Here is a 14186-nt window from a genome sequence, read left to right on the forward strand (position 1 = left end):
ACACAGCCTTGGGGAGATCTGTTGCTAAAGATCTGAGAGTCTGATAGGAATTAAAGTCTACGGAAATAACCAGACATAAGTTACTGGAGGTCTATGTGCTGGAGGATGAAGTGCAGTGCCATGTTAACAGCATTGCCTAATTGGGGTACGGTTGTGGTGGTGGTGGTGGGGATTTGAGACACGTCTGTAGTCATTCAGGATTGTGATCTATCTAAAAGAACCTTGAGATTTCAAACTTGTACCTTTTTACATAGGTGAAATCAAAAGAGATTGATTGGCACATTGGGGGCTCAGTTATAATATTGACACTGTCACTATAAACTGGAATGTTTATTAGCTGATCTACGCCCCACGTAAAGGTTTGGACTTTAAGTGAAGGTCACAGGATTGCCTGCAGCAGAAATGAGCTTCATTAGTAGAGATCAAACAAAGAGTTAGAATTATGCTTTCTCACTTCAGAAAAGGAGTCAGTAAGATGGGGTCTATTACCATCTGGCTTCCTCCAAATTTGTAGATAAATTACTAGTGCTCAAGTTAAGCAGTGAAGACCAGGTTCTTTCCATCTTATGGTACTTTTTGCAGTGATTCAACATTTATTGGTCCACTAGCACTTCCTCTGTTTTTTAAAATGCCCATTTTTTATTACTGTTATATATAATATTTACATAACTATTACATTCATATTTTTGTGTGACCTTCAGGTGCTGGGAAACAAATGACCAACCCATACCCAACTGGGTGATCAACGGACCAATTGGATTCTCCATTATGGTAAGCCATTGCTTTCATTTTTACCTGCAGATTTTGCGTATTGGTTAAAAAAGCATTCAGTTGCCTATAATGAAAAACTGGTTGATTAGAAAAAACAAATACTGACAACATAAAGTGGAAAACAAATAAATCCGTCATGTGAAACAATATCTGTCTTTGACCTTATTCACATTTTTTTAATCTGGCTTTGGACTATAATACAAAACCCTTTAGAAACCTATGGCAATGTTTCAGATCTCACTAGTACGATTTTCTAAATTCCCATTGATACATCCATATATTTTTCAAATTATTCCATAACATTCTACAGAAATGATCTGTATTTAAAGTACAGTAGTCTTTTAAAATCGGTCCTTTTCCAATTTCAGCTACACGTGAAGAAAAATAAAATGTATCAAGAAGACAGCGAACAGCATTACCGGATGATATTACAGTTGTTTCTCCCGGTATATTTCACTAAAGTGTTAGAGTTTGTGAGCCTTTTGATTTTAAGATCTTTTAAAACCTGAAAGAAAGTCTTAAATAAGTTCATACTCATGACCAAGCGTTCTGTGTAATGTCCAAAAACAGCAGTGTGATGTGTTAGTACCTCATGTCTCAAGGTGTTAACTTCATAGGAATTCCCGCTGAGTGCATTCCTGCTGCCCTGCTGAGTGACAGCCCACCATAATCTCTTTCATCCTTTAAAGGCATACATGGATATAATATGGCCCGAGGGACAGAGGTGGCTCACAGACCATTTTATCCACTCTACAACATCCTAAAGGATAATAAATCAGCTTCCCTCCCTCAAATTTTTTTAAATCAGTATGTCTCAGGCATCAGTGACCTACAGCATGCAGTGCTTTGTATCAGCCAACTGCAAAGATGTAGCCTAACTTAAATGTTCATATATATTCATAATATTTTAACTGCGACCAGTACCCATGTTATATGGTTGTAGGGTGCAGGGCAATTTCTGAGTACAGCACAGTCAATTTTCTGGGACGTCCACCCCTGAGAAGATTGCGGCATATTGTTAACACACAAATACACCAGACCAACAAAGTAGCAAAACTTCTGTTTTTATAGATGTGGTCAGACCAGCTGGCAGATACTTACTCTCTTAATTTCTGCACAGAGTCTTGTGAAAATATTTTCTTTCCTCAGGACTATATTTTGTCACCTTCTTCTGTCACAGACATGATGAGAAGTGTGAGAGGAAAATGTTTGCCTGCCTAAAAGTCTGTGTTTGGACTACAGCACCATAGGATCCCATTCATTCTGGACTGTTTCACCTAAGGAACCAGAGGTCCAGAGAACAGGAGCTCTAGATTATATTAGAAGTTCTCTGATGATCGCCTTTTAGCTAGCAGGAAAAACATAACACTAAACATTAGAATGATGGCATTATGCAGCGATAGAGATATTTTGCTAGTTTTTGCAAAAATATTTCCATTTGTAATGTTTAAAAAAGATCTGAAACAACAGAAAATAACTGGAACAGAAAACAAGTTCAGTCTGGTTTTTTAAAGTATTTAAGGAAGAACTTTATACATTTGCCTAACAAGCAAAAAAAATCTCTGTTCAATGATGAGACACAAATCCCTCATTTTTTAAAAAAAGACTTAAGTAGGCTGCTTTTTATTTAGAACAAGGCCTTCCTGTTTTAAATTGCGTTTGTATCATGACCTCCTATTTCTTGGATTTGGTGGGTGGCAAATTATCGAACACAGCAAAATAAAAATCACCCCTTATGGATTATAAGTTATTTTTTCACTCCCCCCAAGGTAAACTTCATTCAGTTCATCTGCATCATTCGGATCTTGGTTCAGAAGCTGAGGTGTCCTGACGTGGGCGGCAATGACCAATCACAGTACAGGTAGGATTCGATTTGATGCATGAGCACAAAGGAAACCGCACCTCTGCCTTCCTGGATCCTCGTTTTGTTATATTTTCATTTTTTTCCAACATGCACTTGAAGCCAAGTTAACAAAAGGTGACAGGTTGTGTCAACTGTTGTGTCATCAAGTAAATGACACCTGCTCAGTCAGTAAAAGCTGCTGTGGATAAAAGAGTCAGCTAAATTCTTCAAAGTATAAAACATGATCATCTGAGACACCAAGACCATTTTTTATCCTCTAGTATTGCTGACTGAGATAAGAGTGACGCTAACGCTCATTCGACAAGACAGCGTTTCAGGATGCTGCTCTTATGAAACGGGGGGGAACCTTTGTTCCTTTATGGAGCCACATTTTCTCTGCAGTTTAGTGTCTGTTTAAGGCTTTGCTTTGTTTAATCTTCAGGCAGTTTTCCTCTCCGGTGAAATCTTACTCGTGCTGAGCTGTCAAGTATTCTTCATGTCCACAGGGATCCACGATTTAGTGGCGAGAGGTGGTGGGTAAGCCCAATTTGTTTCACTGCAGGATCTCTTGTTGGTGTAGGTGAAGACTGAGCTGACACTTGACAGCTTGGGAGTGATGCAGGAAAAGAGGATTTTACCGTTTTCTTTGGGAGTGTGCTGCATGAGCAGTTTGATTGTCCGCTTGTATCCCGATGCCACGTGGAAAAGTGCGACTTTTCTTTCTTACTTTTTGAGATTTCCACTGTTGAAAGGCTTTGCCCAACAATGTCAATTTATTTTTATATGGGGTTTTCTATGAACTCATAATCACAGTGTGAAAGAGACAAATAGGAATTGTATCCAAGAAAGTTCCTTAAATGAGCCAAACTGATGCCAAACAGCCAACAAAGTGTAGTGAACAGATCCTTGATCTACGTGCAGCAGCAGTGCTGAAGATGTCAACACAAAAGAAGGTTGATGGCAAAGTTTTAAGAATTTATTAAAGTCCTACAAAAATGTGACAAGTCAAAAAGGAGGAATGTGCATACAATAAATACACAAAGAAATAGAATAACATATATTATAAATAAAATAATAAATAAAGACAAATTAGCAGAGGACTTTCAAGCATGTCCAGCCAGGAGGAGACCCTGGAGCAGAAGTGGGAAACACTACAACTGACTGGCTTAATTGGCTTGGGAATACTTTGGTATCACCCTGGAAATAAATCCATATTCATGAGCAAGCGTGGTGTTAGAGCACAGATGGATGGGTGCATTTAGTAGTCTGATTGCAGTGGGATGTAAAGGGTTTTTGGAAAGATTACTTCTGATATCAGATTTGTTGATGGTGTGAGCCTCCCAGCAGAACCCTGGACAGCAGATGCAGCGAGTTATCTCAATTCAAGAGAACAGTTCGAGCTCAGTTTTAAAAAAGTCCGACAGGCTTCTTTGTTTATGTCCACATAAATCTGTGACTTTCCTCCATTTGCGCTTTGAACTGAAGACACTTCAGTGAGAGATGAAACGTCTTCAAGCAACTTCAATAAGTCCAGACGCTTTTCTTTCCAAGCTCCTTAGATCTTTCCACTATTTCACTGCCTCACATTACCATTGGGTGTATTTTTATGTTTAACACTGAGACAGCAGAAAGAGTGAATACAGATGCTTGTTTTTACAGGCTGCAAGGCCCAGGTGAGCAGAGTATGGTGAAGTATGTTTGGACCACCTACAAAAGAATCCGTGTCAGACGAATTAGGCACCCTAGTCATCCATGTTTAACTGATTTATTGCATCGGTCTTGTAATTAACAATTAAAAGAAACACTGCATCATGTCTTATTCTTAAATTGTATCATAAAATAATTGTATATGACTGTTTCTCTCTCAGGAGGCTGGCCAAATCCACACTCCTGCTGATTCCTTTGTTTGGCATCCACTATGTGGTCTTCGTGACTCTCAGTGAATCCATCGCAGAAGATTATAAAATATTTTTTGACCTTGCCCTTGGATCTTTTCAGGTGCTGAACAAGTGTCTTTCACCTTATTGATCCTTTAAAGCAGCGATTCTGAAACTTTTCTGAAAAAACTTTACTTCATTAAGTGTTTGTTTTTTTAGGGTCTGGTCGTGGCCATTCTCTACTGTTTCCTGAACAGTGAGGTAAGTTATCAGGTGAACTGATAAAATACAAAGTATGGATTTAGTCATTTTAATGAGCAGCCAAATTGATTAAACAGTAAAACATTTGAATGAAAGTGATTTCTGTGAGGCAAAATAGAAAATCTATCCATGAATGTTTCTATACTCAACTGATAGTGTGCCTGTTTTGCTTAATTTTGTCAAACTTTCATAGAAACATTTAATAAATTACATTTGTTGGAGCTAAAACGTGTTTTCCTTATATTCGTTTATTAAAAAGTGTTTAAAATTAAAATCTGCAAAGTGTTGATTGCTGAGTGTCCTCCTTCTATCTGCCAGTCAGACTCCATTCATTAATAAACTTAGCTACACTGTGTCAACTGAATTTGTCACACCTTTTGACTTTATGTAAAATCATTGGATGTATCATGATGTGTTCCATTACATTATCATAAATACTGGTGAGTGGTGAATTTGACAGATGGAGGAAGTTCCGCTCAATCAGTTAGAAGCTGCCCGGGATCCCAAATAATTACTGTGCATGTAACTGATATGTGTGATTAATATTTGGAATGAGGTAGTGATTGAACTGTAGCAAAGTTTTATGTTCTCCATAGATACTCATGGAGAATATGAAGAAAAACAAAGATGAATGGCAGATATCAAAAAGGAGGAAAGTATTTATAGATTTAAGATGCCACTCAGGCAATTTGATCAACTGGATACAAAATAACAAGGAAGCATCTTTTCCTTGTTCTTTTCCTAAAGTGGAAGGTGCTCATTGATGCAAATGCTGAGAAAGATTTTCTAAATTTGGTCTCACAGCATTCTTCTTGCCACCATTCTGCAGCCCCGAGCTCCAACTGAAATTGGGGAATGGGAAACTGAATTTTCCACCAACTAAGCAGGCTGATTTATCCTGGCTTAATAAGATGATCATACAGATAATCAGACATAATCATGCCAAATGTTGCTGGACCAAATGGATCAAATTATTTAAAAACACACACACACACACACACACACACACACACACACACACACACACACACACACACACACACACACACACACACACACACACACACACACACACACACATAAAGGCTGTGTCTCCCATTTTTTAGTATCCCCCAGAAGTAGCAGATGAGATGCATTGACTAACTGGATCAAGTTTTTTAGCTATATTGGTGTTTAGTTGATCCAAATGATTTAATTTTTTTATTTTACCTGTTCCTGAAGGTTCAAGGTGAGCTAAAAAGAAAATGGCGGAGCATGTGTCTGAACTGTCGTCTGAGCAGGAATCGCCACAACAACACCTTCGCCTCCAGAAACGGTTCACAGCACATGGTGCAATTTCACAGCAACTCCAGAACCCAGTCCATTCTGCAGACAGAGACCTCGGTGCTGTGAGAACAGGTCTTTGACACACAAACAAACATACAAAAACACAAAAAAATGCAGTCTTAAGATTGACCTGGGTCCAATAGTTTTACAAAGTTATTAGGAAAATACAAAAAAAGTAGTACTTTGAGATGAAGTACCACAGGGTGGGACCTGCACATCATTGTAGTGCAGATTTTGGTTTTAGCTTTACAAATCTCTGCAAGCCTTCAAGTTTCTCATTAGTGGATCAAAAACTTTTCAGATCTGTCCAGTGAGGTTTACTGTGTTTGCTGCTAAGAGCCTTTTTTTTTTTTTTGCAGTCTTTATGCTATGATGTCTGCTGCGTGAGCAGAGAAAAACATGTGCAACGTCCTTAAACTGTTTTACCTGGAACTTTGTGCACAGATGAGATATAAAATGTATATACTTGAATGTTGCATGCATTGAAATCTATATTTTTGAACAAACATATACGTGTAATAGAAACAGCATGATCTAGGTGCTGCAGACTTTAAATTGGCTCTTGCAAAAAATGCAAAAAAAACCAGAACCATTTTTGCTGTCTTTAACAGAAAGCAAAACAGGTGATTGTTTCAGTATACAAATCTTTATATAACTGCTGCCTGCTGTGCGATTTAACACCGCTGGTAATACTGTGCTGCAGTCTTACCAGCTGTCATTTTGGAGCCATGTTGTAAAATATAATAGATTGGCTATGGGAAACCTTGCAATACTTTTTTGTTTGATACTGACCTAAAATTCATGGTAGCCGTGTCAGGATTTAGTTTCCAGAACGTGCATGCTGTATGCAATAACGCAGCAAAGTGACAGTCCTGTCATTAAATCCCGCAAAACTACTCACCTTAGTTCTTTCTTATATGTTTTCAATCCTTTTCCATGTGCCTCCTGTGTTCTCCCAGCCTTATCACAGGTGTCTGTGTGAGTTTGTTCCTCACCCTGTTTCAGTTTAATCCCTGCTTTGAAAGAATGATCTTAATGTGGTCGATTTTAATTCCAATCTTTTTTAATTTCCTATTCTCATTATTGTCTTGATTGAGTCCATCTGTTCCCTCTCCATGGTGTTTGTCTTAGAAAAATAGACTCTTAGCCTCCAAATGTTCTCCTGTTGTTTGGTGCTCCTAGCTGGCTGTCACTCTGTAAAGCACCTTAAGTTATCAAATTCCTGATTAAAGCCTCTTGTGTTTCGCCACCCTCCTGTCAGTTGCTGTTGTGTTTGCATACTGGGTCCTAATGGGAATATTTCCAAAAATCTGTGAGAAATGCTGGTGTCCAAACCCAACTTTAACACAGCATTTGCTTCCAGTACCAAGTCATTGTTGTTGCCTTTTTACCACAGCTGTCTCCAAACCCAAATTTGGGCATATGTTATCCCTTTTGGAGGCCATAGGTAGTACATTTATTATCATTTAAATAGAAAAACTTGGTTATGTAAATTTAAAAAAAAAATAAAGTTGTAAAAATTGATTTGTAAATATTTTTTTAAACATTAGGTTTTTACTTCTAGTGTCTCTAGCTGTTCTTTTAATAAGCTTCTCCTAGTTTTTTTTTTCGAACCATTTCACATAAAGGTCAGTTTTAATGATTGATTTTTTACAAATATACAGGGAAAGGTGACAACTTGTCACTTCAGTGAATCATTTACTAGTCCACAGTGGCCACACCCACCCATTTGATACTTAAAATTACTGGTAAGAATAAGTCGAAATTTTGACCCAGGTCAGCACATGAGCTCAGTGTTTCTGGGCTTATGGTTAAAAACAAAACAAAACCATTGGTAAACACAGGGTTGTTTTGTACCAATTTTAATCCAAACTGTTCTCCAAAACACTTTCATTTTAATGCACAGTCAACAAACTGCTGTCACTGAGAAGTCCTGAGCATGCTCCAAACTCTTCATCCATGCTCTGATGGTTTTGGCACAGTGCTCGGTGACCTGTTCTAAAGACACAACACAGACGAGCACTTTAAAGATGTCATTTAATTAACAAGATGACGTGTTCGTGAGAGCCTGTGTTGGGAAATAATGTTGTCTTTAAAATTACTTACATAAAAAGAGGTTTATATGATAGAAATTCGCTTCAAAACACATTTAATGTGTTTCAGCAGAAGAACCTCCAGGCCGTCACCACTTAATGCAGAAGTGCCTGGTGGATACAAGTAACTATGAAATGTTTTACTTTATGTTGGTTTTATTCATGCAACCAGTGTTTTGTGGTAGTTGCATGAAATCCTCAGTGTTTGACTTTTTTTGATTGCTTTTGGTAAACGGCTGTTAACGTGTGATTTCTTGTAGATTCTAATTGTATATTTTGTCAAGACAAAACGCGAAAAAATGAAAACTTTTGCTTTTTGCAATGTGCTATATTTTTCTTTAACATGTTGTATTTAATGGTCAGCACAATACAAAAAGTTCTGGTGACACTTGATTTAAGGCATACAGAATTATTTTTAGTAGTTTCCTCTTCAAACCTTTAATTTAAGTGTATGTGTGTGTCCCTATATTTTGAATCAGCATTCAGTTCTTGCGTTGTGTCACAAAATATAGTTAATAAAATACACATAAACATCGAGGTAAAGTCATACTTGCAGCAGCAAATAATCTGGTCCATAAAATTTGAAGAACTTAGAAGGAGATCAGATATTTGTCCAAACTTATTTCAATGTGTTTTGCAGGGTGAACAACACTGAGGCAGAGATGAGTCTTGAAATTTCTGTTTTGTTTTTAAAGCGATTATTATTTATTACATTTTTATGGTATCCTCTGCATATCAGCAGATGATACAAAATACTATATATTACATTACTAGGAATGTATGATGCTTTACTCTTTCAAGAGTTATTTTGGGGATTTTATTCATGCTTTTATTTTATGGGAACTTATTAGACAGACAGGGAGATGCCTAAAGAGCAGACTTGCAGCATGGATTCACTGTCTATGGTGCAAATGGTGCTTTGTTAAAAATTTGGAAAGGGACAGAAAAGGAAATGACAAAAAAAGAGGGGGCAAAAAGATAAAGCATGTTTGAATAGTATAGATAACGACAACTGTGTTCTTCATGGTAACATGTCTTTGTAGTTTCTTAGTAATCCACTTCATGGTAGTTTTAAGTACTTGGATTTAGTTACCTTGGATTACTGGATTACTTTTTGGTTTGTGAAGAAATATCATCCCTCTGTTTCGTCATTGTCATCCACCTACAACCAGTCAGATGCATGGTACAACATAAAGAGCCAGCTCAACAGGACAGACTCATCTGTGTCTGTGACAGGAGTAAAATAGGCCGTCTGTATCTCCTGTAAACAGTTAGCACTAAACAGAGGTGGCGGCTTAAAACACTAGGTCTCAGTAACCTAGAATGCAGTCTTAAGAACCCCACCAGGCAATTCATCCCACACTCCCAACTCAACCCAACAAGCGTCTTGAAAGAGAGATGAAATGTCCTCACACACCAAAACAAAAACACAGCAATCATTTAGTCTAAGATATTTATTAACAGTTTTAGTAGCAGGTGGGTACAGGTGTCCATACTAAGGTTTTAGCTCAGCTGCTGCTGATTTTGTCAAAAAATTATTTGGTCCTTAAACAGAAACTAAATAAGTAAATGTTCCCACTTAACAAGCTGTACCTGGTCATGTTTAAATAACGATTTAAACAAGTGATCATCTATTGAAATCAATGTCGATTAATTTAACTAAACAACTTGTTTAATTGTACAGAAATTTCAGTTGTAATTTCAAAACAAAGCTGTTGCCTTAATGAAAGTGTTACCAAGTACCTTAAAAGATGTCACTATGTTACTCAGTGTGTCATTTAACATCTATGTGACTACAAATGATTGAGAGTCTACAAAACCATATACACCACACAGTGTTGACTTGCCGAGTGAATTCATATTTAATGTTGACTGACGTGATGCTACGAATCATGTCGCCTGAACACATGTATTTGTACTTAGACACCATGAATGTCATGCAAAAGATGATTGATAAAGGCTACCATTGTAAGCATTGCACTGTGTGAATGTAACTCTCTGGAAATTTGCATTTTATTTAATATTGCTTGTTTGTCTGTCCCCTCAATGATAGGAACATGATTTCTGGGTGGTAACATTTATTACATTGAAAATTCTAGACACTTGGGCCAAACTTGTTTGCAGTTCAAAATCATTTGAAGTCACTGGGGTTGGTTTTATCCATTTCTTCCTTAAACTAATCTGAACCAAAACCATTCAAAAGCTTGCAAATTGTGTAATTATCATCATTACTAATAGCCTCAAGTGATTCAAAGACTCTGAAAACTACTTTTAAAATCTTTGAACCCATTATAGTATCTACACCAGCCCAGACCTCGAGAGCTTTGGTCCTGCAGATTTTAGATGCATCCCTGCTCCAACACAGCTGAATGAAATGGTTGAATTACCTCTTCAGCAGGCCATCAAGTTTAGCAAAGGCCTGGTAACAAGCCAATCATTCGATTCAGTTGTGTTGGAAAAGGGATGCATCTTAAAGCTGAAGGAGAGTAGCTCTCGAGGACTCGAGTTGGAGACTCCTGATCTACACAATCTAAAGCGTATCCCAGCAGTTGGTGGCCCCTTCAGTGCTGATACTGTCTTCATCTCAAACAGGAATGAGCCTAGCTGTATAAATGTCGTGGAAGCTTTTATTCCACCTGAGAACAGTAGCTACTGGCCTTATTATAATTTATTCATTTTAGAGTCTGACTCAAGGCCAGTTCATGGTTTCCATGTTGAAGAGGCCACATAGCCAGCTGTGAGGAAATTCATGCACAGCCCAAATTTTGGGTCCTCAGAGGGAAACAACGGAATATGTGCCAAAAAACTTACATAAAAACCTGGTTTTTGCACCACATAAATTTCCACCATGTATATTTTATTGATGACACTTCCACATCTTGTTTTTGGTTGCTATTTGTGTGTGTGGTTGTGTCTGTCTCTTCTAGCAATATTGCACATAAAAAACAGGTTGTGCACCGTTACACCATCAAAGGTTAAAATTTGATGTGTTGGCTTCTTCAGCTCACACAAAGAGTGTACTTTATGGTATCCATTTATGGAATACTACATTTTATAATGAACTTTAAAAATATCCAGCCTTCACCATATTCACGATAGACTCCTTTGCTAGTGCACATGACATGTTCAGATCTGCTTGTTTGAGTTTAGTCCGCAGAAACCATGAATTGGTCTTTACCTTTACCTGTTTTCTTATTTGGTACCCAAATAAGCAGGCAGTTCTCCATTGTGGTTCACAAAGCCCAAAAGAAGATTCCTAAAATGTGTTAAAGCAGTCTCTCCTTCAGCACATTTCAAATGTTGCAATTATTATTATTTTTAGCCTGTTGAAAACTCTTTTGCAGCTCATTGTTGATTGATGTGGTTGGAAATTAGTGACTGTTTTCTTTTAAAAGACATCCGAACATGTGACAAGGACATTGAAATGGAAGCACAGCTTGAATGAAAATTAAAAAAATAAACAGATTCTGTGCACTGCTTTTGTTGCTTCTGGTTTATTTAGTCTTTTATAAAGTTTCAGCGGTTGAAGGTTGATCAGAACAAAGCAAAAGTTGTTTAAAACAACTTTGGTTTCTCACAGTGGACGCTTACTAACCTATCAAGTAAACACATCATAACAAGCTTATGAAATCCTGGGTTACACTCTTTTTCATATATATATTTAGTGCAAGGGTTATTAAAATTCTAATTGGGCATACTGTCTTGATGTCTTGGAAATATCAGAAGCTAATCCAGACTGACGGACTCAGTTCCTGCCTCGTGTTGGTGAAGGTATGTAGTCTCGAACTGCTCTTTTATACGTTGCTAAAATCTGAAAGCTGCAATGAAGATGAATGTTTGTTTGAGTAATGATATTATTGTCAAAACAAACAGACTGTATCGGTGGTCCAATCATCTTACACAATGCTGTCTAACAAATGTCCTTTATCTGCCCTCTAATTAGGATGAATTCCTCTCATCAGATAAGAGAAAAACAGCATGGGCAGTGAACTGTGGTCACTCTGACTCCTTAGCTGAAGTTCACATGTAACAGATTTTAATTAGAGTAATGCATCATGGATTTCATCTCATGCTTCAGACACAAATACTGAATTCTTTCAAAGAAATAGAAATATTAGATCAATAAAATGGAAGAGACATATTATGCAAATGACATGATCTTTGCCATGACTTGTAATATATTGTATATTGTGTTTGAGGAACAGTCGTGAATAAAATTTCTACCAATATGTGGTTGCTTACAGTCAGAGTAAAGAGCCGTGTTGCATTGATTCGATTTTTTTAACATTGCTTAAAAGGTTTAAAATTCAACTGAAGAAAAGTCCGAATGTTCTGCTTTAAGGACTTTTTGAACTAATTAGTGTGTAGATTACACGCTTTAGTCGAAGAAACTAGTCGTGAATACAAGTGCCGTGCGCTAAAGTCTTTTCAGCTGATTTCACTCACCAAACTGGATCTATTGATCATGTTTGGATGACTAAATAGCTTATATAAATTTGTCTGGGTGGTAATGAAGAATAAACACCACAGCAGTATGAAACATCGACTGGGCCAAAATGACGTCTGCAGCTACATTTACAAACTATTAAATGCCCTGCAGCTGTGCTGCCTGAGCCCCGATGAGGTTTTCCGATAAGTGCTGCCGGTTTCAATTAACAATCCAACATGCAGGACCAGACATGCATTCATGTCTGTGAGTTAAATAAAAGCAAAGTCACAAAGATGGCACTGTTGCTTTATGCAAACTGGACTAGGCATTAAGGAGCTATGATTTAATGTGGGCTCAAGACCTTTGATGAATAGACACAAAAATCTGATAGTTTTGTCCAAAATAATGTCAAAAAACTTTATTAACACAGTTAAATGCCTGAAAACTTTTCTAAGGAGCTTAGAAAGAAAAGTGTTAGGACTTATTTAAGTAACTTGAAGACGTTTCACCTGTCATCTGAGAAGCTTCTTCAGTTCTAAGAGCTATTGGTGGAAAGTCCCAGATTTTAAGCCTATGGGAGTGTCCCCTAGAGGGTCATAGACCTGCTGATCCTCTACCTAATCACACAAACCAAGGTGTGAAAACGGGTGTAGGTCACAATCAGCCAAGGATTCAGGTGAACCAATTGGTAAAACCTAGCCCCACCCTATCATGTGATTTCCTGAGATCAAATGACCCAGGATGTGAGCGGTTGTAAAGGCGTCTGGGAAGGGATCCCAAAACTGGATTATAGATGTCAGACAGTTGGTGTCGTAAGCCTCCGCCTCTGTTCAAAGATGGTCATTCACAGTCTTTCACACCATCTGTCTCTCTGTCCAACATGTGAACATCTCTGTCTCAGTTGCTCTTAGAACTGAAGAAGCTTCTCAGATGAGAGGTGAAACGTCTTCAAGAAACTTAAGTTAGTCCAGACGCTTTTCTTTCCAAGCTTGTTAGACTACCATGACCTGGATGACGGAGAACCTTAACATAGTCTGACAACTTTAATCCTGAAGATGGAAAAAAGAACAAAAATTGAAAAAGCAATGGTGTAAGTTTAGATTTTTAATAAGCCAGCCACTTTATTAGTGTGTTTCTTTCTCTGTGAGAATAGGGAACAATTTTTTTTGTTTGACATACGGTGTTGTACTTTAAAATAAATATAACTTGACCTAATGCAGAGTGGGCTACTGTTAGGTTAGTAGTCATCAGTCTGAGTTTTAGTCTGTTAATGGTTTTGATTATAAAGCGTGCCAAACTTTATACTTTATACGTCAGACTGTAAATGTTGGAGGAAGATTAATTTCCCCTTAACCATAGTAAAAAGCCAGTGTGATGTTGGATTGTGTCGATATGTGAGTAGCGCTGCTGATTATGTGGTTCATTTGCACCTAGTGAGTGGGAGAGTATTTCCAGTAATGAGAAAGCATCTGAAGCCAGATGTTCCCTGCAGTATGAGAAAGGGCAGCCATGAAAAGCATCCAGGCATGATTTTCTCAAATTTTAAAAACAGCTTCAGGATTCCCCAACCTGCCAAATCCCACTCT

At 37.6% G+C, this 14186-nt stretch overlaps 1 protein-coding gene across 2 annotated transcripts in view; it reads left to right on the forward strand.

Moving 5' to 3' along the window:
* LOC308383930 (vasoactive intestinal polypeptide receptor 2-like) overlaps window positions 1-11533 on the forward strand; it is an 81878-nt gene extending 70345 nt beyond the window's left edge. The window contains exons 9-14 of one of the 2 annotated variants that reach the window (XM_080862181.1): window positions 702-771; window positions 2541-2632; window positions 4483-4612; window positions 4711-4752; window positions 5974-6150; window positions 8245-11533. In XM_080862181.1, the coding sequence (XP_080718307.1) occupies window positions 702-771; window positions 2541-2632; window positions 4483-4612; window positions 4711-4752; window positions 5974-6144 (505 nt within the window). In that variant the 3' untranslated portion in view covers window positions 6145-6150; window positions 8245-11533. Of the gene's footprint in view, window positions 1-701; window positions 772-2540; window positions 2633-4482; window positions 4613-4710; window positions 4753-5973; window positions 8218-8244 lie in introns of those variants that run through there. The other variant, XM_080862180.1, reaches the window with a different exon arrangement.
* Window positions 11534-14186: the final 2653 nt, after the last annotated feature.

Source organism: Rhamphochromis sp. 'chilingali' (genome assembly GCF_963969265.1).
Source record: "Rhamphochromis sp. 'chilingali' genome assembly, chromosome: 16".
NCBI lineage: Eukaryota > Metazoa > Chordata > Actinopteri > Cichliformes > Cichlidae > Rhamphochromis > Rhamphochromis sp. 'chilingali'.